We start from the raw sequence: 27,592 nt of genomic DNA, 5'->3' as shown, positions 1-27,592 counted from the left end.
TTCATGTGGTGGGCTGTTTTCAGCTCTGATTCATGCTGTCACATTTCTTGTCTAACATGTCTCTTTTAAAATCTTTCTTCCACAGTTTATTTATGACGAAAAAGTTTCTTGGTAAGTACATCCAGCTGCGGATCCCATTTCTTTCTTGTTCATTTTCTTGTTTACCACACAAAAGCTGCGATAAACAGGGTTCATGAGAAGGGGGGAATCAAAAGTTTTGCTAAGATCATTGTATTTTCAGCACGTCTTAGGGCTTGGATAGTGAGCGGTAGCTTTGATTTCACTCACAGACAGCATTGTTTAGATTACAAGCACTAGGGGGAGTCAGGCTTCTTGTGTGTTTTCTTAAACTCCTTCTCACTGGGGGATTTATGTTTAATTTCAGAGGGGGATTTCTGAAACACTGAGTTTTGCAATGATTTTTCTTTGTTTGTTTTGTTTAACTAAAATTGACTTGAGGCCCAATTGTGTTTGACTGTCCTTCTACTCAAAACAAACCAATGAGGAAGCTGTGGTGAACTGCCAGGAATGAGATGTTGGTATGGTTAGTGCAACATTTCAAAATCATTAAAAAGAGGTAACCCATGAGTTTTAGTACATAGCAGTGTGATAATGGATTATTTCCACAGGGACTAGCAGTTTGCCAGAGTAATCTATGCAGAATACAGCATTTTGGTCAATGAAAAAGGACAGAAAAAAAACACGTTGGCTAGAAACAAGTTTAAAGTCATAATCTATCCTCTTTTTACACAAATTCCTTTAGTTTGACATAGAAGCAGCAGGAGAAACCATCACTGTCTGATGAGTTGTTTAAACTGCTGCCTGCTCTGTGGTTGTGCAGCAGCAGTAAAGAGCAGCCAGCCCTTGTTCAGGTCATCTCATCACAACTAGAGTGCTTTAGCACGCTCAGAAGGCCCCCACAGCCTGCTTCGCACCCACGCCTGCTGAGCAGAACAGTCTCTGCACTCCCTCTGCTGCAGTCCCACACGTGTTGTCCTTACAGAAGTGTCAATCTTCCTTGGATGCACGCTTGTTCTCAGAACTCTTGGTTTCAGTCATCTGTTCTAGCTGGCAGACTGATCTGGCCAAGTAAAACCAGAGCAGAAGTCAAAGCAACAATGCAGGCGTTCAGGCATGCGAGTTGTTTCTTCACCCGTCCCCTCTTCCAGGGCAGTGTTAAGGCGTGCTGGGAGGGTCAAGCCTTTCCGTGTGCCTGTGGCATGACAGGAGTGGGCACTGGGCCCCACTCTGATGCGCTTTCTGTCGCTTTTGTTTGCAGGTGGGAGTCCTTAGTCTTGGTGCTGATGTATGCCATCTACATCGTTATTATGAAGTAAGTCAAATGCATCCCTGGCTTGTTTAGATTGGAAGGCTCCCAGCTCCGGTGCTTTTGCGGAGGTTGCAAAGGCAGTTACAGCGTGCTGTAGGCAGGGCTTCTGTTGCATCGCTCAGCTTGCATGCCAGAAGGACCACCAGCAGCAGGGGACAAAGCATCTTGCCCTGTCATGTATCTATTTGTAATGTATTCTGATGAGGCAGGGAGGGGCTGCTTATCCCCATAGTACAGCTCAAAGTATCAGACATCTACAGGTAGATAATGCTGTCTGGATCTCACCCTGTGTGAACTGACCAAGGCTAACTCAGTCAGCCTGTGGCTGAGCAGAGGCCTGAATCCATCCCTGACTCCCACCAAAACAACATCTTCATTCTTTGCTTTAGCACCCCTGCTCAGAAACAAACGTGTGGAAAATTCCACTGTGCTTTTTGGGGGGGGCACAAAACCTAACAGTGATTCATTATTCCTTCCTTTGACACCTGCGACAAAACTGCAGCACAACCCACACTGATTTTCCAAGCATCTGTCCTGTGTAGCTGCTTTCACCCAAGTTGATGCTAGGGAAGTTTGTTCTGTTGTTTGGTTCCCCTCCTCCTGCCTTGTTTTTAAAAGCCAGTGGAAAAGAAACCCAGATTGAAACTGGAACATTAAACAAAACCTACCAGCTGCCAAGCACACCAGTGGTCTTGTCTCAACAAGTAAGAGTAGAGGTTTGTTTTGAAATGATGAACAGAGTAAATATTATGAGAGCAATTCTCAGAACAGCAAAGCAGTCAGGCTGGATTAAAGGGAACAAAGTCAGAATTCATCTCACTTCTAGTAATTAGAAACTTCCTCGTTAATGTGGAGGGTAAGTTATCCCTTGCAACAATTTACTGGCCAGCACAGCAGGTAATTTTACTGTTAATTCTAGAATTGTTTTTTTGCTTGTTTGTTTTGTTTTGCTGTTTGTTTGTTTGTTGTTTGTTGTTTTGTTTTATTTTTTGTTTGTTTTTTTTTTGTTGTTTTTTTTTTTTTTGTTTTGTTTTGTTTTTTGTTTTGTTTTTTGTTTTGTTTTTTTCCCAACAGTGATGTTTGAACAGATGTTTCAGACGTGTCTGGAGAGAGCTGGTGAAGTTGTCAGCCTGGTTAGGGACCCTGGCCAGGAGCTCACAGTGCTCCACCCTTGCCTTTGAGTATTGTGGGGAGATTCCTAGCTCATGTTTGTGTCAGCACCTGTCTACTCAAAACATGATAAGAAACAGAGATTAAAAATAAATAAATAAATTTTTTAGTCGAGACCAGAATTTAGCAGGTTGTCTTGTGTTTCTCTAGTATGCCTCCACGGGTAAAATAGCACTCATATTCAGGAGTGACTGTGATTTTTTTTTTTTTAAAAAAAAAAAAAGCACAATGATATTTGCTGTGGGAATATTGCCTACTTATAAAAAAGCATAGTGTTAGAGATTGTGCCCACAAGGCTTTGAAATATGATAAATCAGAGAAGTTGCACTGCATTTAGTTCAGTTAGATTTGTGGCATGTTATACCTAGATTTCCTTAAAACCAGGATCTGAGTGTAGGAAAGGCAGTATCAAGAAATCCACATAGTAGCAGCAAAAAGGTACATCTAGAGTTTGTTTCATTTGTGCAGGTACAACTCTACCATACATCACTGTTTTGAAAAGAAGACGAAAAACGCTGCAAATATGGTGAATGGATTAGCAAACAATACAGAAATGGATGATAACAGCAACTGTGATGCTACAGTGGTGTTACTAAAGAAAGGTAACTGTTCCAGTAAGTCACCCCACTTGCTTGCATCGTTCAGAATGTTTACAAATTTGTCTGCTGGTCCTGTGGTGTGGGCTGGTCTTGTCTGATCAGCACTGAGATAGGCAGGGAGGTGGCCCTTTGTAAGCTCCACCAGATGGGCATGACTCTTGTGCCTGAGGGCAAACAGTGACCCCAGCCACTGCATCCTTGGCACAGCGGAGGCAGCTCAGGCCTTCTTGGGGTAATTGTTGCTGCTGGACAAGTACCTGGCTGAAAGCACCGCCTCAGCTTCGAGCCTGCCTTGCACAGGAGCTTCTTATTTAGACTGTCCAGCCACACCAGTGCAAGTCCTCCTGTGGAGGTGGTTATTCTTGACTGAAGATGTTCATTCACATTTGGCATCATCAGTATGTTTAGTTTCATTCCAAAGCAGCATAAACTGAACAGGAAATAAGGCCATATTTAAACTAGGGTGCGTGCCTCCTCAGGGAGGGAGGGAAATCTGTGTTGGTCCAGATTAACATGCTTTTTACTGTGCGTGGTATCTTGAATTTGCACAACTTTTCCGTATAAATGATCTATTAAGTGGATGATTTCACTTTGGCTGAAATCCTCTTCCATTTGAATTCAGCTGTGATCACATTAAAAGAAATACTTTATGTCCTCATCTTAAAAAATCACCCACTCCATAGCTCAGGTGCAGTAGTTCTGTGTATGCATTGGTGTGAGCATGGGTTAAACTGCATGTACAGAAGATACGAAGTCATACTTTGTCTTTGCAACAGGCAACAAGCATGTGCAGTAACTGCCTGGGATTTTTCTGCACCTATTCTCAGCAATAACAGCTGCCCCTGCCCTGTGTCACTGGTTTCACTTGAGAAGGAGCTGTTTTCTTGTCTAAAGCAGTCCTGGTCTCTGAGTGCAGATGAGCTGCCCTTTTTGTTGTGCTGGACTCAAAAAAAAAATAACAAAAACAGCTGTTTTCCCATGAACAGTGAATGAAAAATATAGTCCATATACAGTATGCATGAAATGTAGATGTTTTTTCTTGCTGACCTGAAACCCTTTGGTGAGTCTACCAGATGCCAGCTATCATGTTACTGCCCTATTGCTGAGTGGAGGGAAGGTTTTTGTGAGTGTGGTGCACTGTGGTTTGGGGAAGTTGCTCTTACTGGAATGGCAGTCTGTAGCCTTCGGGTCTCAACAGCAAAACTGCACTGTACCAGTAGAGCTAGGTTGATAAAACAGAAGCATAAACTTGGGTTTACCCAGTGACCTCAGGATTACACACAAATGAGGCATTTCTGATTGTGGGATTTGGTTTAAATCTTACCAGAGTGTTTCTTTGCAAGACACTGCTCAGCTGCTGGTAAATTTTTGTTTTGAACATTTGCATTTACTCAAACTGGCTGAGGAAGGAAGACCAAAGTATTGCTTCATTTTCTTGTGGATTGTTCCTGTGTTTACTTGGCAGCAGGCCACCAGGCTCAGATAGGCAGGTGGTACCGCTGTGCACACCAGCAGTAGTGAGGGGTCGCAAACAGCCCTGATTTCAGCAGGCTGGAGTGTTGAGGGTTTCCACCAGTACTGTTTGCTTTCTGAACTCCTAATTTTCTGAACAGAGGACAAAAAAAATCAAGTAGAAAGGTTTCTGTACCACATAGGACATGCCAGTTTAATAAAGTCATTAAGAAAAGCTATCTGGCTATTTTGATTTTTATGAATATAGGTGGCCCCACATGTCTATTACCATCCATGGAAACCTCCTCAGAAAAAGAAAGTGGCCCTAAGGCTGAGGAGATACTCTGCTCTAAGACTGACAGGGATGGTGATAAGCAATCACCATCCAAGTGACCAATCACCAAGTGTTTGACACCATGAAACACTTGCCAGTGCTGAGCACAGTTGTGCAGGGGACATCTTGGGTTTCCCTACTGCTGAGTCCCAGTCCTGGCCCAGGATTTACAACCCAAGTAGTCTGGGCCTGTCACACAGACGTGGCAGATGCTGGTGCTGTGCCCCAGCTGGAGCGCATATGCTCTTTGCTCTCATGCTGTGGGTTGCACCCCACGGACTGGCATCTGTGTTTGCTGCCAGATTTGATGGCAGCTTCCAGCAATGAACTGCAAGCTGGGATGCAGGAACCTGCTTTTGTTTACACTGGTACTCTGCAAGAACACAGTGACAGTTTTCTCACCCAGTGTGCCGTCAGTGGTAGATGAGGCCAATATCCTTGCACATGTGCAGATTTTAATAGTGGAATTAATGCAGCACCACCTCGACCTCAATGTTGTGGAAGCAACAATCCACTTAACAGAAGCCTATGATGAACTGTGCAGAGTAGATTTACTTTTCTAATAACATCATGTGTGGCGGTACCATGTTGATGGTTTATTTATAAAACCTGCCATGTAAAGACAGAAATTAAAATTAGAGGAGGCAGTAGCTGAAGAAATGGTTCTTAGGAAGGAGCTCTGGAACCCACAGATTTATTCTGCCAAGAGCCACATAGGGTGGAGAGAGAGGCTGGTGGTGAACAAAGGCCTCAGCTTCTCTTAATTTCTTGGCTGCAGGGAATTTCCACCGTAAAGCCTCAGTGATCATGGTGGATGAGCTGCTGTCTGCTTACCCACACCAGCTTTCATTTTCTGAGGCTGGGCTCCGGATCATGATAACCAGCCACTTTCCCCCCAAAACACGTCTCTCCATGGCTAGCCGCATGCTAATCAATGAGGTATGTCTGTTATCTTTTTTCCCCCTCTTTCTCATTCTGATTTTTCCCTTTCCTGTGACACTGTTCAGGTCAAAATGGACCTCAGTAGTTTTCTGGATCCCTGATAGCATTTTTCCAGATTTCATCCTTCTGAGAATGATTAAATCATCCTTTGATATCTGTACACATGGAGATTCTAGGAAAGTTAATGTGGTTGTTATGTGGTTATGCTACCTATAGCTGTTGCTCACTGCAGATGCCCCCAGCATTGATCTGATGTTAGCATCATTTACACTTATTTTATAACATAGTACTACACTGAATCTGACCCTGGTCTTGTTGTATGCCTGTAGTCAATTCTACATCTGCTGCTCGTTCTCTTCTAAAAGTTGTATCTGTGTGAGATTTGTCTTCAAGCAACCATTGCATTATGCATGATCAAAATTCATCCCTTTTAAAACCAATTGTTTAAAAAACTCTGCACATCTCTCTCTGTTTCTCTCTTTAAATAAATACATTTTTCTCTTTAAATAAATAAACAAATTAATTAATTAAAAAGAATCTGTCTTTGAGCAAGATTTTTTTCCTGCATTTACAGAGACAAAGACTGATAAACAGCAGGACTTACACCAATGGTGAATCAGAAGTAGCAATCAAAATACCGATCAAGCATGTGGTAGAGAATGGAACAGGCCCAAGCAACTCAACTGAGCGGAGCATGAACAGCACACGGCGAGACGAGGACACGGCTGAGGCTGGCACTGAAACAGAAAATGAGAATGAGGATAATGAGAACAATGAAAATGATGAGGAAGAGGATGAAGATGATGACAATGATGACCATGAAGGGCCATACACACCTTTTGACCTACCCAGTAAGAAGCTCATGCATTTATATTGTTCCAGAAAACAAAACTCAGTTTGACTGTGCCAACATGCACATTACAGGTGCATGTTGGGGTAGAAGTGTCTCTGTGACAGCTCCCATCAGCCTTTACCTTGCAGTTTAGTTCCTGGTCACAGGTAACAGATGAACTGGAAAGTAGCAGGAACTTCTCTGGATGCAGACCGCTGGGCTCAGGTGCACCTTGGCCGCAGCTCATGTGTTGGCCCTGCAGCTGTCCAGTGCTGCTGCTGCAGTCAGTGGTGAGAGGCAGCAACTTCTGCCAGGGGGTTTCTGCCCCAAAATCCAGGTCACTCTCTGGAGAGGACCATCTCTCCCCGTTGGGTGCAGAGGAAGCCAAGGATGGTGGGGCCACTGGCAAGCTGCCTGAAAACAGGTCAGATGCATCTCAGCCTAGGCTTTATCTTTGCTGGGAAATAAGGTGTGCTTCTATGTCAGTGGTACTACTATGGTAGTAACTATTCAGAATTTCCCTTGTTGCAAGTTGGGTCCATTGTCTCTCACTATTTCCTTGTACACTCATAAGAAGGGCCTGGCTCCATCTTTTCTGTACCTTCCTGTTTAGCAGTTGAAGATGGATCGTATCTCTTTCTAGAACTTGGTTCTTACGTGGCACCTGCAAGAACTTTAAACAGAAAGTGTAGCAGTTTTGTTCTGACTCACTGCTTATCACACTCACTGGATTTCAAGGGCATGCACTGCATACTCCTTCCTTGTGCCCTTCTTTACCTTCCTATCTCTCGTCTTTGATCTCATGCTGTGGTCTTCTAAACATGAAATGTCATTATCTGTTCAATTAGACCTTGGGCTGAGGCAGCTCTGGCTTCTTGTTTGTTACAATTAACTAAAACAGGCTGGAATCATGATTCTTTTACATTTTTGTTTTACAGCTGGCAAAACAGAAGTCTTGAAGTGGCTCTTCACATGGCCATTGAGTTTTGTCCTGTATTTCACAGTGCCCAACTGTAACAAACCCCACTTGGAAAAATGGTTCATGGTTACTTTTGCTTCTTCTACCCTCTGGATTGCAGCTTTCTCGTACATGATGGTGTGGATGGTATGTAGCCACTAAAGCAGAAAGCACAGCCTGAGAAGGCGACAAAATTGATTTTTGTCAGTTGAGAGAAATTAGGTGGTCTATACTCTTAAGAAGAATTAGACAATGGTGGGGCACTGGCATCAGGAAAGTAAGGGAAGCCTGGATTTGGGCTGCTGCTCTTGTGATGGAGTGCACAACTCATGATCTGTCTCAGTGTGGGACCTGAGGAGCATGGAGATACCTCACTAAAGCAGTGGCCACAGCTTTCCCACTGGGAGGAGGGAGACAATAAAACTTTTCCTTTACCTTCACAATTTGTTCTTGTACTAAGTGCAAGAATGAATGCTGGGGTGTTCCCTAGGAACTAATCAAACCAGTTACAGAAGAGAGTTTATTTGGTTTTGTTTTCAATAACCCGTGCTACCCTGGACAGTAAATAGAAAGTTACATGTTTTCTTCTGCTTTTCATCTGTGAGGATGAGATGTTTTTCAAGAAAAAGCTCTCCCCCCTTTCCATAGGTGAAATACCAGAACCCACAGGGTCACTGTTCTGCTTCTCATGCTTTATGGTTCACATTTCTTGAAGTATGCTGTAGAGAATTCAGAAGGGCAAGCATTATCCCTGATTAAGCTTTTCTCTTTCTGCTGTGCAATTAAACATGGCTAATAGAAAATGTGGTATCGTTAAACAAAAGCATCCGAAATTTTAAAATCTATATCAGATCAAAGAGTGCTAATCAATCATAGACTCTATTGCAAAGGAACAAAGGAAATTAAAGGTATCTCCTCTCTGCCAATAGGAATTGTTTGCAGTGGCTTGTTTTTTTTGTATATAACTTTTCATAATGTAATGAATGTTGGGGTTGTTTTGGTATCGTCTTAGCTATTATTTCTATGTAATAATGTCAATGAGCTCCAGACAATATCAGGAGACTGTTACACAGGGTAGTTGACCACCATATAGCCTCTTATCCAGGTTAGCATTAGGAACATTGTGGATGAAAGGTGTAAAGCACCTAGTCACCTAATCAAAGAGAGTATGTAGTAGGTCAGTGCTATCCTCTGCTAGATGATGAATATACAAACAAACAAACAAACAAACAAAAAAAAGTCATTGCTTCTCTTTAGAGAAAGTGTCAGTTTGCACTGAGCAATAAACATTGTCTCACAGCATCTTGCAGAATTAGGCCAAGCTGGCCTCTGATTTTAAGCTTTGTAGACCACCTGACAGTCTAATTCTCCTTAGGTGACAATCATTGGCTACACACTGGGAATTCCAGATGTGATAATGGGCATCACTTTCTTGGCAGCTGGAACCAGTGTGCCGGACTGCATGGCAAGCCTTATCGTAGCAAGGCAAGGTATGTTCGTCACAGAGATGTCAGGCTACTGTTGAATTGTTTCTGTGTGTCCTTGTCCTCTTTAGGTAGCAAAGGTGTATCCTGGATGTAAAAACTTTCATAGCCCTTTCCCTGAGGCTGAACTTTAAAGCAAGCTCAAAGGAGGAAAAGAATTTTGTTGCTATTGCAAAGCAGCTAACAGATTCTTAATGACTGTGTGGAACAAGTTTTGGCACCGTTGCCAATTTCCAAAGCTTCCCAAAAAAGCAGGGATGTGTTGTTGGTGTTGTTATTGTTTTACAAGATTTAAATACCTGTGTTGTAGAATTGTGTAGAAGTTGGCATAAGGGTCTTTCTGAGACGTCTTATTTTCGGTTGTTTCCATTCTTGCAGGTATGGGGGATATGGCTGTGTCCAACTCCATTGGAAGCAATGTTTTTGATATTTTAATTGGCCTAGGTCTCCCATGGGCTTTGCAGACCTTAGCAGTGAATTATGGATCATATGTAAGTCCTACATTTGTTTGCATTACTTTTATTTATTTATACACATATCTGTTTTCTATCAAAGGCTTTTATATAGACTGACTAGATCTATCAAAAAAAAAAAACAAAAAAAAACCAAAAAAAAAAAAAAAAAAACCAAAAAAAAACACCACATTCTGTGGATTGGTTTTGAAGAAACAAGTAGTTTTGCTTTGTTTTGATTTGGGGGTAATGGCAATTACTTGTGAATATACATTCCATATCTCTTGGAGGACAGGTATTTCCATTTCCTCTTTAAAGGCAGCAGTCTGTGCTGAAATAAGCTAGCTCACTAGAGCATATGGTGTTTTTATGCACTTGAATATATTCCAAATAAGGAGAATGATACTGTTTTAATAAGATAGGGTAAATACATAGTGGGATGTAAAGGATGAAGGAAGCCTCTAGGGCTTTTAGTAAGAAAAATGCTAGTGTTCCTAAGCCATTAACACACTGAAAGATGAAGGAAGCTGTTAAATAACTGGGCTATTTCAGAGCCTGACCATCATCAGGAAACACTGCAGAGCTTTTCTGTATGAGAAAGTCTACCCAACACCAGTGAAACCTCCTGGTAGTTCCCAAATAATAAATCAGACAATCGCTATACACTAGGCTGTTGGAAGCTCCGTTCTGAGAGAGAAGAGCAAGAGATGCCATGAAATCCCAGAGGGAAGCTGCTGTTTTTATTGCTGTTAAGCTGGACCACTCTCATGTAGCAGTGTGGGAGAGATTCTTCTTTACTATCACTGAGCGATTACAAAGTTAAGAATGTAGAATCACAGAATTGTTGGGGTTGACGGATACTTCTGGAAATTATCTAGTCCCCAAACCTCTGCTCAAAGAGTGGCCAGCTAGAACAGGACGCTTAGGACCATGTCCATTTGTGTCTTTAATACCTCCAAAGATAGAGAATCCAATGCCTCTCTCAGCAGCCTGTTCCAGTGCTTAACCACCTTCACTACCTTCGTGGTTTAAAAAAAAAATTAAAAAAATTAATGATTTCTTGTATTTTTCTTGTATTTTAAATTGTATGCATTTCCTATTGTCCTTGAATAGATAAAACTCAGAATAGTCTGGTTGCACCTTTTTTATACTCTTTCATCAGGTTTTTATACACACTGGTAAGATGCCTCTGAGTCTTCTCCAGGCTGAATGGTCCTTGCTCTCTCATTCTTTCTTTGTGCATCAGATGCTACAGTCCCTTAAATCATCCTTGCAACCCTTCGCTAGACGCTCTCCAGTAAGTCCTTATCTTCCTTGTACTTGGGAGCTGAGAACTGGATCCAGCACAGCAAATGTGTCTCACTAATGCTGAGAAGAAAGGAAAGATCTCCTCCCTACCTGCTGGCAGCACTTCTAATGCAGCCCAGAACGCTGTTGGTGCTCCTTGCCACAAGGCTCCATCGTGGACTTGAACTTGGTGTCTACGGTCTTACTCTGCCAAGCTGCTTTCCAGCTGGTTGGCCCTAGTGCATACTGGTGCATGGGGTTGTTCCTTCCCACGTGCAGGACTTTTCATTTCCCTTTGTTGACATTTGTGAGGTTTCTGCCAGCCCACTTTCCCAGCCTGTTCAGGTACCTCTGAATGGCAACACAACCTTCTGGTGCATCAGCCACTCCTCCCAGTTTTGTATTAGCTGTAAACTTGCTGAGGGTGCCCTTTGCCCCATCGTCCATGTCATTAATGAAGATGTGGTGCTGACCCTTGGGGTATACCACTAGGCTCTGGCTTCCAGCAGAACATTATGCTACTGAACACAACCCTTTGAGCACAGAAGTTCACCAATTTATCAGTCCACTCCACCATCCATTTATTTAGTCTGTTCTTCTTCTGTTTGTCTATGAGAATCTATGAGAGGCAGTGTCAAAAGCCTCAAGTCAACACAAACACCATCTGTTATTCTCCCCTCGTCCAAGTCTACCTCAACCATCTTGCCATAAAAGGCTATCAGTCTGGGTAAATATGATTTTCCCTTCATAAATCTGTCTACTCCCAGTCACCTTCTCGTCCTTCATATGTTTAGAAATGTTTCCCAGAATTATTTGCTCCCTCCCCTTCCCAGGGATCAAGGTCAGGCTGACTAGCATCTAGTTCCTTGGATCTCCCCCCTTTCTCTTCTTGAATATAGGAATGACAAAAGGAAGCAATGCTGTAGGAATAAAATACTTTCCTCTAACAAGTAACTTACCTACTTATCCGCAGCTCATCTATACTTGTTACATTTTTTTTCCTTGAAAAGAATGAAATCAAGTGACTGGACAGAAGCAGCCAGCTTTCATGGGGGCACAACAATGTCGCTACTGTTTTGCTCACCCAAAATGTTCATTGTACACTGTGATCACATGGTTAGGAAAAAAAGAGCCTTGGAAATGGCCCCACAATTACCAAAGAGTGTTCTCTTGGTTTTCACTTACAGTTTTTATATCTCTCCAAATCCTTGAAAAAGTAGACTTCAAAACAAAACAGCACCCCCTCACACACACCCATACACAGTAATTATTGAGTTGCCACAAAAAGCTAGAATTCAGTCAGGTTCGGTATAGCCTGATGCCAGCATTAAGAGCTGCAAGGTGTTGTTTATTATTCAGGGAGCCGCCTTGCTGATGTGCCCACACTGAGGTTGACAGGGGCAGCACACAGATTGCTTGTGCATCCTAAGCTTCTCAGGGGCAAGCCTTGGGCTGCTTGCATGGGCAAGGGCTGCTCAACAGGTTCATGGAGATCGCAAGGCTCAGGCCAGCTGGATGTGACTGTGCAAGTCTGAAGCACTGGGTGATCTCAGCAAATAATCACAATTTAATACTGCTCGTTTGTTATTTGGAAGGATCCCAAATTTGTCTGTAGCATCGCTTCCAAAAGAGGAATTCCTCAAAGCCATCATGATTCTCCTGTCTTGTACTCTTGTATACAGAGTGAAACAGATTGCTAAAGGGAAAAAAAATAAAAAATCCTTTCTTCTCCAGAATGTTTAATTCAAGAGAACTGTGGTGAAGTCAAAGTTAAGCTTTTGCTGAAAGTAAAGAGTAAATGCATTTGTATAGGCAAGCTGTTAAGACAGTAATACCTTTTGTGTAAGTCATAAAAAAGTAGACTGCATCATTTCAAAGTTAAGCTCTAAAGCAGAGGAGCCTCCTTTAACCTTATTTTTCTAAAAGTCTACACACTCAGGGCTTTCTTGAACATCATACTCCGTAAAATCTCAATGTATCTCTTGTTTCAGGCTGCCTGATTCAGAATCCCTTGTGGCCAAATTGTGTTCCCTGTTATGCTGACATAAAGCCAGAACTCTGTTACCACATGTTACTGTGCTGAAAGGGAGAGCAGGATCTGTTCCCTTTTTCTTTCCCTTTGTCTGCGTGCTGTGGTGTGCACATGCACATCACAGTGTAGTGTCGTGTTTGTGCACATCCTGACCTTTCTCAGCCACATGCGGCAAAGTGGCTTCACACCATAACCAGACAAGCAGCTGCTCAGAACCAGGAAGAGATTTACGGGATCTCATTCTGAACATGGAGAACGGTCTCATTGCTAATGGTGCTTGCAGCTGCTGTAGCACCCTTTGTACAAACAGCTTGTGTTTGAGCCTTCCTTATGCTGCCCAAGGGCAGGTGGGGGTTTCAGAGCCCATTGTACAGATGGTGCATTTTGATTTGAGGCAAGCAGAGAGCTTTAGATGAGGTGCAGCCTGCAAGCTTGTAGCTGGCTGTGGCACATTGGTACGTTGAAAGCATTGTTCTGCAAAGGCCCAGTCACTGCCTAGTTCTGCCGTATACCTCACAGCTGTGACAGGAAGCCCCATGCAGAATCAGGACTTACTGTTGTAAGTGTGCTCCATGAGATTGTGGCTGGGGGGTGAAAATATAGATTGTGATCTAATAGAAAAGATAGGAGAAGTGCCAGAGGCGACCTATTAAAGAGAGATTAATGGACTTGCTGGAGGTCACACAGCAGTGTGTGAACTGCGGGAACAGCAGTGTGTGAAGTGGCAGAACTGCAAATAGACTGTGAGTCCCCAGAGACACAACCTGGTGCTAGGTTGCTAAATTGCAATCATTTTAAATGCCTGTCCCAGTACTGACTGCTCCTTTCCCCAGACTGTTGTTATCGGGTGTTTCAGTGTATTATTTATTCTATTCTTCCTTTAGTATTAGAAGAAAGGAATGGACAGCCTTCTTTTGTTTTTAAGGCTGCATCAGGAAGTATCTGATGACTGTTTTAGAGAACTAAGTTCCCTTTCTTCTGTTTTCCTACCTGAAATGAAACATCTTACTGTAGGATGTGGGTAGCCCATGAGTGGAGACTGCAGAGCAGTCAGCCCCAGTCTGAACAGAGGGGCTGCCCTATGTTATGCCATGGGGGAAGCCAGCACACGGGGCAGCATTTTGCAAAATCAATGTCTCAAAACAGACAGACAGTGGTCTCTGATGTCATTCTCCCTGCCTCCCCTGTGAGCATCAGTTACCAGGAACCAGATCTCTCAGTGTGATCATCAATGTACAATACTGGATTTTCATTCTTCTCCTTCCAGTGCTGACTGGAGTCAGGACAAACCCAAGAAACAGAATGCTCCATCTCATGCTTCTCCAGGAAAGTGTTAGTGTTTATGAGGAGAAGAAAAGATCCTCCCATGCCTTCGCCTTCAATTCAGGTGTCAGTACAACAGTTCTAGAACTGGACCAGGCCTCTGGCCTCTTTCCACCAAAGGGCAGATCTGGACAGTCTCAAACAGCTTGCACATCAAATCCCTTCTGTTTCTCTGATGTCTAGTCTCTGATCTGTCAATATATTTATATTTTAAAGAGTCCTATTTTTTTCTGGACACCCATTGATGTTTAGGCAATAGTTCTGCCTTCCCTGTGTGCTTCCCACTGGAGCTTCCATCTCTGCTACTCGGAGGTCACTTGGCCACCCTCCTGCTGCAGCTCTGACCTGACGTTACGTACTGTAGCTCATCTAGCATGCCAGCAGGGCTTTCAGAGAAAAAGCAGCATCCCTCTAGACCTAGACAGCCTTTTGAAAAAGTTCACTTTCTCATCTCTTCCAGCTCTGAGTCCTGGACATGTTGCCAAGTCTGTAATCCTGTGGAGGGACATTTACTCTGTGTCTTCTATCCAATTGCCTTCCTCTGGATTTTTTGTTTGGATGCAAAGCCATTAAACAGACAAAAGCCAGGAGTATTTTAGGGAGTGGGAATTTTAGCTTAAGGATAAACAGCCAGGTTCATTTGCTCACATCTGCATTTGTGAGTATGCTCATATGCCTATCCATAAAAAAGAGGAGGAGTAGTCCCATTGTGAGCCTTGTTAGAAATCAGAGAATCCAGAGGTAAGTGGACACTTGAGAGAAACTCATTGAGCAAGTAAGCGAACTTTACTGGTTTGCTACTTGCTGGCCAGTTTGCTGTTCACTGTTTTAATTCCAGGGCACGGTGATGAATCACAGGAAATTAAGCCCAAGCTGGCCTTCACCTCCTCACAGCAAATATCTGTGTATCTGTTCCCTGCCCCATTCTTGCCCAGGTATCTGCATATAGACCACGTTGAATCCTTAGAGAAAGGAGGGAGGATAGGTTCAGTGTCTCTGTCAGTCATCAGGGCAACCACTAACATGGTGATGCTGAGTATCAGCAGGGGTCCCTGCTTCCCCCCAGCATTAACCTGCACTGCAGTGCGTGTTACGCCTCCCCCTGTGCTGGGGTGCCATGTGCACACCTGACTGCAATGCCAGGCTCTTTCTAGCTTTCACAGTAGCCTGTGCAATGTGATGGTACCACTGCAGCAGCAGTATGCAGCTCAGCAAGTATTAAGGGATTAATTTATTGTCAGATCCCAAAAGCCTGTAGATGGGCATAGCACCATGTGCACACTGAGGCTTGTAACCAATCTCTCCAACTTCCTGTAATAGTTTTAATGTATTGAATCCCATTGCTCCCCAGACAGGGAGTATAGGATGATTATTCTGTATCAGAGCAAAAGTGTCTGATCCCCTACAAAGCTCCTAACAACAGAGGAATTTCCTCTGACTGTAACTCATGCATTTCTTGCTTAATATATTGAGTGTCTATATGCAGCACTCAGTGTTGCATACTCCAGGGTGTATACCCTCTTCAAAGTGAATTGTGTGATAAAGCAAGAATGCTTTCTCAGGTGTCTCAGAAGAGCTTCAGGAAGGAAGCACCATTTAAACACACAGGAATGCAGCACCTGTCTGAAGTTCCAGTTTGCGAAGTTTCAGTTTGGTCTTATGGCAAGATGTGAGGAATGCAGGATTTTACACTGAATTTTCCACTGTCAGGCAAGGACACTGCAGGAAAAGGATCCTCAAACAGATTTAGGACCTGTGTTTATTGCAGCTGAGGTACTGGAAACTTAGTAGAGTCCTTTTAATATTCCTGAATGAGGTAATCTCTCTCATTTTTGGACGTTGGAGCAAAACCATTTTGGATTTTGGCACTAGTTCCTTGTTTTCCCTTCAGCAATTGCCAGGAACTGAAGGGAAACTGAAGAATGGGATCACATTGATTTTATTTCCATTGTTTCTCCTCCTTCAGCCTCAGTTCCTTGTTGCCTACAAATGCTGTCTCGGAATGGCTGGGATTGGTGGCAATGTCTTTGTGTTTGCTACACAAGAGGCAGGGAGATAGCCTCCATTTAAATTCAAACAGAGTAGGTTTTGAACTTGCAAGGCTTTCGTGTGTGATCAGTCAAAACTGAGAGTTCTTCTGGTCTGCTTTAGCTGCTAGATACAAGCCAAACCTCAAAGGAGAGTTTGGGAATGTTGATTTTTCCTGCTTGCGGTACAAGCAAATGCTTCACTTGCAGACAGTTCTCTCCAGGGGAAGAAGCATTTCCTATTTTTAAACAGAGAATTGAGCCTTCTCTTCCATAATTAAGAAGATTCCATCGAGGCCATTTTTCTGCTCTTTGCTAAAACCTGAAATTAAGTCCTTTTATACTTACTGTGAGTTTTGAAAGTTTTGCTAGCCTTGTTTTTCCTGAGCTCACACGTTGTCATGTACCCTAAGAAAAGATATCCCATTGTGTCTTGCAGGAAATACTACTTGCCTCATGAGAAGGCTGCTTGATCGATTTGTAGCCTAATTTGACAGATCAAAGAAATATTTTTCTTAAGCTTTTCTACCAGATTTCAGGGTCTCTGAGCTCACAGTTAAAAGGTTGCACCAATAATCAGTGACATGGGAATAGTTCATCAGTTGAAACGGTATTTCCAGAGCTATAGGCTTATGGGAAGTTTGTAAAACAGGAGCAGGTACTCCAAAGTCAATCACAGAAAAAAAGAGACCCTTTAGGCAAATGTAGAACTAAAATGAGAGGAAGAAAAAATAAGTAAACAGTGGCCATTCAGTCTAATTTGAATTTAACTATCTCAAAACCACTAAACAATACGGTATAAAGCAGTTTATAGTTCCGTTTGGTTTCTTTTTTAAATGGATAGATGGGCATTAGATTAGAAAATGGTGAGAGGCTACCAGAGCTGGAGAGGGAGTTAAAAAAGCAGCACGATTACTTGTATGACTTTTGTGATTGCAGTTCTTGCTGTGGACAGATGGCATTAATGTAGGCCTAAACAGAAGGGGATTGCAGAAAAACCTTTAGCATGTCATCATGTAGGAGAAAACAGTTGGAAGCTGTTATACCTGCCTTCTTGCTCTGATGAGCCACCCCAGCTATGCACCAATTAGTGCAATACTTTCCAGAGTCAAAGCAGACTTGGAGCAAATCTGAACCTGGCTCGTTTGAAAGTGTATGCTCTCTTTTTTGGCATTAGATGAGTAACAACATTGTATGTTGAAATTAAATACTGTTTTTCTTAAAATTTGAGGCTTTCCATTATCTTTCTATTTCCCAAGCTAGTCTATGCCTAGCCAACAGCTTTGACAGAGGTCCTCTGGTTATTCTTCCTGCAATAATTAAATACCTCAATGCCCAGTAGCAGATTTGCTAGAAGCGAATATGTGCTTGTACCCTGAACAGGGTGGGCTATTTGCTCACGCCTTTCTCCCTCAGCTATGGTAAGTGGGGACTGCTCTAAAGTGAGGACATACTTCTGTCACCTGTGTGTCAGGAAAGTCAGTGCTGGCAGAGTGGAGAGCTGACACTGGAAATCCCGCAAACTACCAGTGCAAGACTTACTAGAGAACATCTCCAAATTCTCTGGCTGCAGCCGTCAAAAAACTTGGCAGTGAGTTTCAGCTGACTCCCAGGAGATCTTTGTTCATTGGAATATTTATATTAATATATTTTATATTAGTATATTTAGCAAAAAACATCCCTCAAAGACCAGACTATCATTTCACGTTGGACTTGATCAGACCCAGACAGCTTTCATTCTCTGTATGTGCTATAAAGTCTGCAAGAATCTCAAAACACAGTATTGCTCCAAGAAACCTTTACTGCAACAAGCTTAAACAGGAATTGTATCTACTTTGAGGGAAGTTTTATACTTAGAGGGAGGTTTGGGGTTGGAATTAGATGATCTTTAAGGTCCCCTCCAACCCAAACCATTCTATGATTCTAACCATTCTATGATACTGGTGTGAATCAGCTTTGTCCAGGGCTGCCTTAAATAAAGCAAGAGCCCCTGGGCACAGTGCCTGAATTCTGCCATCTCTACATGTGCCAAAGTCCAGTGAGGTCAGACCTACTGAACCATATGCTGTTGGATTCTCTGCACACACCATGCAGAGGTGCTGTTGACTTCAGGGGCTAGTGGCGACCTGGTTCAGGAACGGCATGGCGACCAACCCCAGGCCGCTCAGTCCATCGGCTCACAGACACCAATGTGGTGGATGGCAAATGGCGTTTATTGTCGAGTCACATGGGGTTATATAGCCGAGGCCCATAACGTTACTTCCGCTTGCTTACGTCACAGATTACGCTATTGCCCATCAAGGGAGAGGCTCCATCTTTCCGTACAGTGTGACATCTTCTGGCCGCCAGACCCTAACTACCCACAGGTGCTCTGCACACAGGTGGCAAGCCAGATTAATTGGACATTTGTATGTCAGAAAGTAGCACTGTCATACGTGTACTGCAAGTCCAGCACATCTGGAGTTGCACCCAGCGCCCATCCATGGATACCATCTCACAGCCCTCCCAGGGCAAATCTGCTGTGAGGACAGGCCCTTATATCACTGTCAGTTTGCTCCAGCTATCTTTCTGCTGTTGTTCATTCATTTTTCATTGCTTTATAACCTGTATCACCTGCTGTCTGTCTTCTTATGTCCCCTTTCTGCCTGTTCCATGGCATAGCAGGGAGATGTCATGTGTGTACTACCCCTTGAGCCACTGCAGAAGCAACTGGAATTCTGCACAGCTTTTATCACCCTGTGAGCTCACCAACAAGGTTTTGTACCCAAAGAGTTGCACTTTTTCTTCCAGAAAGTACAGCTGTGATATGTATCTGTTTCAGCCAAATGAACTTCCTGTCAAAGCGCATTCCACAGCTAGCATTTTTCCCCCAAGGAAACCACCCTCTACTATGTATGTGGAAGGGTTTTAATCCTGCTGTCCAGTGGCAGAGTGAGGTAATCTGAAAAAAGGCAATGATCTTAATAAATTGTCTGATTTTTGCCCTGCAGAAAGTGAAAACTGCATTAGAAAACACCCCTTCACTCCTCACAGGAAATACTTTATTTCTGTAGGACTAGTTAAGCCTCATAAAGGAAAGTTGTAATTTACATTAATTAATAGCTAATACTTTTGGCCAACAGTGAGAGCTGGGCTTGATCTCAGGCCAGGAGTATTGCTAGTTAAGTAAAGAGGGGGCTGAAAACTTAACCTGCAGCAAAACTAAAGTCTTGCAGTGCAATTCCACACGGGGTTGCTGCATTTGCTTTGCCTTCATGGTGTCAGCATGACACGTGTTACTGGTACATTCATAAACCTGTCATACATAATTAGCATACACTTTCTAATTTTGAATAATCCTTAACAGCAACTCCTATTCCTGTGAAAGACCTCCAAAGAATGGCCTTGCAAATAACCCAAAGAAAGCAGCCCTAAACGTCTTTGGAAGCACTGTCTTCAGCAAACTATAGACACAGGCCTTACTAACTGTTTGTCTTTCCAAATGTCTGTTCTTTTTATGGAGGATAGTGATGTAATTGAGAAGTGGTGTCTGCACTTCAGGTTGATTTCAGACATTTTTTATTCTAAAATAATCCCAGCTGCTTCATTTGCTTCCTTTTCCTGTAGATTCCTTTCCGACTGATGTATTGCATACTGACAGTTTTTACAGATATTGGTCCTAGTCAAACTAAATTTCTGACCAAAATCCAGACAGGAATTTATTGTAAAATAGCATCTATCTTTTCTGGCCAGCTGCAGTTTATTTGGGGTAGGGGGGAGCTGGGTTTAAATTTTTCTTTTAGTTATACAAAGTGAATTTAATTGACATCTTTTTTTTTTTTTTTTCTTTTCGACTTTAGAATAACTAAAATGTAAATTCAGGTTAAGTGTCCTGTATGGACCATTCATATTAGTGGAAGCAGGAGGAAAGGAGTGGATGCATGGGAGTGGATGAAGTGCAGGCAGCAGATATGTTTGGGGCTCTGTGGCTCCTTAGTGTTAAAGGATTTATACTGTAGGGTATCAAACAAAAAGGTCTTCTGGGTCAGAATGTGATGTATGTCTCATCTCAAGAACAGATCTTATTTCAGCAAAGCTTTGAGTTTTGCATGGAACTGGTAATAGAAGCTGCAAGTAGAAGTTGCCTTAGAGACTTCTTCCATAGCTACAAAAATAGGCTTCTTCCTGTCTGCCACATACAGCCTGCAATTTACATTATCAGTAGGATCATTACATTTTTCACCTTCAGTTAGGTAGTTACTGCCAAAATTGGCCTTCATGTTTTGAAGCCATCCAAATCTTTGATTTCTTTGGACAGTCAGTCTAGTGAGAATATTGTATGTATGTTTCATGTAATGACCATGTGAATGTAATGGTTCCTCTGAGCATACACTGAGAGCTTATGACTTGAAGACGCACTGCAATACCTTTAAGAACAAATGGTCTTTGTGGCTGTTGCTGTTTATATTATGGCAAAAATCAGTGAAGCAAAATGTTCTATTTGTTTAAGCCAGTATTTTCATGTGCAAAAAATAACAGCAAATCTAAGCCAGCAACATATCTCTGCAAGTTTGTGGGATTCTTGGGAGTACAAATGCTCTAACAATTCCAGTGTATAGTGGTTGTACAGGATAAATCCATGATTGTCTTGGTGTATTAGAAATACAGCAATGCTTCATCATGCTGAATCTCGAGCATGTAGCGGTAAAGAGGGAAGTCCTCCCAGAACTGCCTTTTTGCAGCATGCTTGCCCCTGTCTCCAGTATGGACCTTCAGGAAGGTGTATGAAGTTCATTGCAGGCACAGGTTTGCAAAATGCCAGGACCAATAATCCTTTCCTTGACTCTGGAAGTCAGATTCTCCCCTCAGTTGCATTTGGGGAATGAAGCTAAATAATTCCTTAGGATTTGGAAGTAATACTTAGCTCACCAGGTGAACAGTTTCTCCTGACTGTGAGGCAAAATTATATGAGTGCCTTAGTAGTCTTGTACAATGTCATTCAGGAAATTTTAGTGCTGCTTATTATTACATTAGCAATCCATGCTTCTCTTGCAAATAACTGGTAGCAGTCTGACTGAAAGGATGCCAGCACTGAGAAGTGGCCAGTGATAACACTGTGTACCCTTATTCTCTGTGTTGACTTTTGAGAAAATAACGTAGCATAAAATTCTAGTTTGAATTTTTTATTGGACTAAAACAGTTTCAAGAATGAGACAGAAATCCATCTGTTAGGAAGAAAAATGTGTTGTTTGAGGTGGATGAACTTTCATTCTCTGAACTCTTTTCTCGTCTGCAGATCATTTGCAGGAATAGATTGAGGCTTTTGCTTTTCCTTATATACAGATGTAGAATAAGATGACCAATTAAGAATTGGCCACCAGCCTGTTTAAGGAAGATTTCTGCGCTTAGCATTGTTGATCGACCTCAGCCACAGGGTGGTTTGACTGAAAATAAACCAGCACTAAACTTCAAGAACTCCTAGACAAACAATAGCAATGTCCTTATCTAAAGCACCTTAGGAAAATAACTCATACACCATTTCTAGCTAAGACTGATCTCTAGCCAGGAAACTTAAGTGAACAGAAATGGTCTGTTGGAATCAGTCATGGTAACTGTCAGTTGAAACTCAGCTTCACATGTGGCTTTGTTGCATGGAATGAGCGGGGAGAAGCACATCAGGCTGCATTACCTGACAACAGCCTCAAGGTAATGATTGATACTTGGTGGTCTGCAGGTTTAAAATTCAGCCAGCCGCACTGCTCAGCCGGCAGCACACAGCCTCCCTTCTGCCTGTTGGAGAAGCTGGCCCTCCCTAGGAGGCAGCCCCTGCAGCAGTGCCCTGAGAGACTCCCCTGAGAGCTCCCTTGAGGAGGCTGCCAGCAATACTACTGGAGATAATAACAGGAATGCCCAGGGGGATGGAGGTGGAGTTTCAAAGAGAAGAAAGGGAAATGGAGGACAAACATGATCCTAGATGGGGAATGGGGTAGGAGAGGTGGCCTTACTCCCTGTAGCTTTAATTCATAGTTGTAGGTTTGTGTCATATAAAGTCATGCGTTTAAACATATCTAGGGCTTAAAGATGCAGGTGAGTGCCTTAGTTTAGAATGCACACCTTAAAAATGGCAGGTAAATAGCTCCACAGTTTTGAGGACCTGATCTCTCTGCCTTAATTGCCTCAGCACTAAGTAACCTTTGGCCTGTGGCTTTGTGCTACAGTGCATGATGATCTTCAGCAGCTGAGGCTCAGGTCTTGAGGTGGCTGACTTGCATCCTTCACCGAGGTGAGTGAGAGTGGGGAAGAAATTAAATGTTTGTGCATGACCTTGCTTTTTTCCCCCACTGTGAAGCACTAGCTGATGACTGAATGAAAAAATTCCTTTCTCCCACTTGTTCTTACATGACTTAAACAGGAGTTAATTGGCGAAAAGACAATTTATTTTTGTGACGTAACAATACGAGGGAGACAAAGCGTGTGTGGCAGTGGGACAGTTTGAAATGCTACCAGGTCCTAATCACACTGCTCTTTAGTAATATTTTCTTCTTTGGCAATAGAGAGTAGGCAAAAAAAAATCTGTAATGTAATGGTCTGACTTAGCTTTAACAGCTTGTTTAGCAGTGTTTAGCAATTCAGCAATTTAGGATTACAGAATCATCATCAGAGAGAAATATTGTTGCTTGAAATTGTGACAAAGTTTTATAAACTTCCTTCTCTTCCAGATTCGGTTAAACAGCAGAGGACTTATCTATTCTGTTGGTCTCTTGCTGGCATCTGTTTTTGTCACAGTATGTATATAGTCTTTTGTTCTTCATTTCCAAAAGAGTGATTTTATAGACATTTCCTTCATTTGTTCTTTTCTCATCTCTAGGTGCAATAGCAATTTCAAGTCTGTTAAGAGATAGGAATGATCACTCCTATTGTAAACTTTTCAAGACCTTAGTCTGGCTTTTGGCAGAAGCTATCACTGTCACAAGATGGCTCTTATATTTGCATACTTCCCGTGGGATAACCCCTGGGAGGTCCACTAGCAATCACTAATCATTTTTCATGGTAGTGTTGAAGCAGATCCTTCGATGCATAACAAGATCCATTTTCCTGTTGAACAGCTACACAAAATATTGTACGGTTTGCTTTGGCCCTGTGTAAAAACTTTCAGAGATGCAACACAGACCAGAACAAATATTGCCTGGATGTGACAACATTTATTGAAATTGTTGGATTACATTGCCTGACCTGTCCAAGTCCAGCATAAAAGTAGATTAGAACAGATAAAGATAAGAGGACTAGCAGACCCTTGTGACATCTTCCAACTCCTAAGACCAGCTGCTATAGGGGAGCAGCCCTCCATATTGCACACCAGCACAATTCCCATGGACACAAGGCGTAAACTGCAAGAGGTTTGTGTTCTAGTAAACCAAACAAATTCAGGCACAGCCTTAGCCTGTTCAGCTCTAGATTGAGATGCAGAGAGGCACTTGAAGTATTTCAAATGAGGAGAAGGGCATATAGCCCTTGAAGGCACTTCTGTTGAATTAAACGGGATTGTTCTTGCCAAAGTGCAGAAACATAAGGCCATTGGGCCAGCAATCAACGTGGTGCAAGTCAGTGTGGCTCCAGTGACTGCGGGGGAGCTTCTCAGATTTTCTTCAGCTTACTTTTTGCAGTTAACTTACATTGTGATTGCTTCCAGTTGATCTTGTTCAGTGTGGGGACAGTCATTTTCATGCTCCTGTAATTGAGAACGGGATTTACCACTTTATTCAAAATTATCCTGCTGTGGTGGCTTACTCTGTGTTTATTTTAGGTTTTTGGCGTCCACATGAACAAATGGAAACTGGATAAGAAGCTAGGGTGTGTGTGCCTTTCCCTTTATGGCATCTTCCTGTGTTTCTCCATCATGACAGAATTCAATGTTTTCACTTTTGTGAACTTGCCAATGTGCAGAGATCACTAATGCAGGTGGCAGACTGTCAGGAGGAACTTCCTTCTTACCTGTGCAATACAAACCACGGCTGGCATCTCCTGAATGCGGTGCACCTCCAAGTCGTGAAGTATATCCTGTTCACTGTTCATAGGACCTGTAGCCCCATCTCAGTTTACCTTCTCCCTGAACCCCACAACCTGGAAGAATCCTGCATCGATGTGAAGATTTTTTTTTTTCAACATTCATGTAATTTCCTAGCTCAGTTTTTGAACAGTGACTGGGACTCTAGGTGAACTGGCTGCTAACTGGCATCAAGCCAGGCAAAACTGGTCTGCTACAATTCCTTTTTAAGTTATTTGATGGAAGACTAATCTAATTTATGACTTAAGACTATTGCTACAATGCTGAAGAGGGTACACCGTATTGGGGCTGATTTTCAAGGAGAATTCTGGGATTTTTTGGTTGCTTTTTTTTCCCTTTTTTGTTGTTGTTGTTTGTTTTGGTTGTGATTTTTTATTGCCTGAGATCAATGTCCTCTCTTTCAGCTTCTCCTTCTGAGCTTTGGGTCTTCTATAACAATCCAAAAGTCACAGGGCAGTGTAATATGGGAATTTAATTCAGCATATGAGTGGACTTACTGTTTATTAAAAGCAGACTGTCAAGGCAACAGACAGACTCTTTACCATAAATAATGAGTCCTGTACAGGTGTGATGAGGAATGTGAGGTAAATGTGGATTCAAAGGATAAACACTGCTACCATTTTACTATTAATGTTGGTGTTTTATTAATAGGGTGTTTATGGTATTTCCAAGCAATAGCTTGATTGCCAGCCCAGGAGGGCTACCAAGGAGGCGTCCTGTTTTTTAGTGATCTACACCTGGACATGGAAGGTCAGAACTTTATTTGGTTCATCAGACTTCTTGTAGTTTAGGGGGGATTCTATAGTTTATGTCTTATTTGTTCTGAGAAGGACATAAGTATGTGTCAAAACTTTTCTAAATGAGTTACAGACACTGGTTTCTTTAAAAGGAAAGAGGCATATTTTGCACAGACATAGTTACTGAAGTCATAATTTGCCACTCTTTAAAGAATACACTGGACCTGGCCACATATTAGTCTTTTTTTGTAAACAGTTGAACTTATAAAGAATCATGTGGATTTATCACATCTCCTTTAGGAGGGAGGAAGATGGAGAGAGAGATGGCACTTTTAAAATGTGGAATATCTTCAATGCAGACTCACTCACAGATCTTAAGTTATTGTGGAAATTTAACTATTCATTGTTCCAGTATTCTTGCTAAATTTTGTATAATTCTGTATTAATATGCAGCCAGATTCCACCCCATCAGAAATGCTATCACAACTACATTCATGTGTATTGATATTGTGGATTCTTGCCAGTGCTGGCTGTTGTATTTACTTTAAGCACTGATCACTTCTGATTCATTTGGTATGTTTTTCTTCTTTCTTGTATACATTCTACTACGAAGTGTGATAAGATACTACCATCTAGGTGAATGTTTTTGTCTATGGTACAAACAGTGGCAAATATTGGTAGTGAAAGTATAACAAACCCTAGGTCTCAGAAAAACAAAAAAAATAAACAAACGAGCAAAAAAAGCACCACTACCAACAACAAAAATACCTAAACCATAGTAGGAAAGAACCCTCCAACTAAAAAAAAAATACTATTTACAGACATCCAATTTTCAATTCATTTGCATTTTTGGACTTGCTTATTTTGGCATACTTTTCTTTGGACAAAATGATGTAAATCAAAATATTTACACCCTGTGGTTTCTATTCAGCTCTGAACCTTGTTTTCTTTCTTTGTTACACTTAATGTGTGGAGGCTTTGGCAGCCGTTGCACTGTGCATGTTGGGGAAGTCCATCGGAAAAAGCCATGCCCTGCTGGCCTTGGTGAATAAAGCGTGCTTGTGGATCCCTGGCAAGAAGAAGGAAGGGCCCAGGGACAGAGAAAAGAGAGTCAATGACACGTCTGCATCATCATTTTTCATTCTGGAAAACAGTTGTCTTGCTACCTGTTGAGCTATGCAGCCTGTTGTTGAAGCAGCCTTCTCCTAACCGTGCCCGTGTTAGGAAGCCCATCTTGTTGCTTTTTTTGTTGTTGTTTCTTTCTTTCTTTATTAATGAGATTAATAATAACCACTAAAATGCCTAAAATACTTCCTTAAATCAAACAATGTTAGCAGCAATGTGGCACATTTCAATAAAATCCACCCCACAGACACACAGCTATACTCTTTGTAGCAAGATGCAGTCACTCCAAAGCAGTGTTTCCTTGCTGGCAGAAGGACAGATTTGGGGAAGGAAAAAAACAAAACAAAAAACAAAACAAAGAACAAAGTCGCACATCCAGGGCCTATTATTACTTCTATTTTGAATATTTATACTGCTGCTCCAATGGAGCCAGTTGGATCTATTTCTACGAAATAGCTGTTACCTATCCCATGGCACAAAAACTGCGTGACTATTTTTTTAGGAACCTTTCTTATTGGTGTGCATTAAATACTGTAGCATATCGTAGCTTTGCATTGTATGTGAAACCTGAAATACCTTGTTTTGAAATGTGTGTGTTGTGCAAGAATATTCTGCGAGTTATTTGTTCTAAGAAGAAGCAAAAGGTACATTGAACTGCCATTATCTGTGCCATGTATGACTTGATAAGCACTTCCTGTGTTGACAGTTCCAGTGAGTTGTGCTTGTGATTTGCAACCAAATCAACCAGTGCAGACCTGGTTTGGAACAGAATAGACCAACTGAATGTTTTGTGTCCCAAAATGAGAGCCTGTCAAGTTTGCTAGCATAATCAAAGCTCATAGAAGAGTCCCCACAGCAACAACCTAAGCAATTTTTAGCATCCTTCCTGTGTGACATCTCCAGAACTTGAACACACAGGTACATGCAAGTATAGAACATACTAATAGCTTTACCTCACAAAGCTGAGTGGGTTCTTTTTCTTCGGGCATTCAGTTCTGAGAGTTGCAGGCATGAGGGTGGCTGGGCCTTGTTTGCTGGTGCAAGAGCCACGGCGCCCAGCACTCCCGGAGGCATGGAGCCCCTCTGCTCACAGTGCCTCTGCTCCCACCTGCAGGAGGCCAGGGGGTCAGGGTCGGGAGGGGGTCAGAGTTGGGCTGGGCTCAGGACATGACTGTGACTCATTTGCGTTTTTGCTGTTCTGAAAGCAAGGTTCACCTTCACATTTGAGGCTGCTCTGGTCTTGGGACCAGTCGAGTGTTATTGTTTCCATTCCATGCAGTTTCATACAATCCTTAATGAGCATTTCAAAGGGGGATGAAAAAGCTTTTTTCTCAGTGGACAGTGCTTCACCACAGCTCTTGCTCTGACCTGATTTTGTCTTGATTGGTGTTAAATATGCGATCCCTGGCTAGTGGCAGTTCTGCTTGATGTGCAAGTAGCCTTCCTTTGACACCATTTCAAAAG

General features: G+C 42.3%; 1 protein-coding gene across 1 annotated transcript in view; it reads left to right on the top strand.

Moving 5' to 3' along the window:
* The window catches only part of SLC24A3 (solute carrier family 24 member 3), a gene marked incomplete at its 5' end in the record, with an annotated part of 194,219 nt that extends 169,211 nt beyond the window's left edge, over positions 1–25,008 (top strand). Inside the window, 10 exons of the mRNA XM_084283606.1 lie at positions 86–111; positions 1,280–1,333; positions 2,969–3,114; positions 5,664–5,824; positions 6,402–6,678; positions 7,598–7,764; positions 8,993–9,107; positions 9,480–9,592; positions 22,921–22,986; positions 24,006–25,008. Coding sequence (XP_084139732.1) covers positions 86–111; positions 1,280–1,333; positions 2,969–3,114; positions 5,664–5,824; positions 6,402–6,678; positions 7,598–7,764; positions 8,993–9,107; positions 9,480–9,592; positions 22,921–22,986; positions 24,006–24,155 — 1,275 coding nt within the window. The 3' untranslated portion in view covers positions 24,156–25,008. The remainder of the gene's footprint in view (positions 1–85; positions 112–1,279; positions 1,334–2,968; positions 3,115–5,663; positions 5,825–6,401; positions 6,679–7,597; positions 7,765–8,992; positions 9,108–9,479; positions 9,593–22,920; positions 22,987–24,005) is intronic.
* Between the last annotated feature and the right edge of the window lie 2,584 nt (positions 25,009–27,592).

This window comes from Netta rufina (genome assembly GCF_964035555.1).
Source record: "Netta rufina genome assembly, chromosome: 3".
NCBI classification, from domain to species: domain Eukaryota; kingdom Metazoa; phylum Chordata; class Aves; order Anseriformes; family Anatidae; genus Netta; species Netta rufina.
This window is presented reverse-complemented; position numbering and strand designations above follow the sequence as displayed.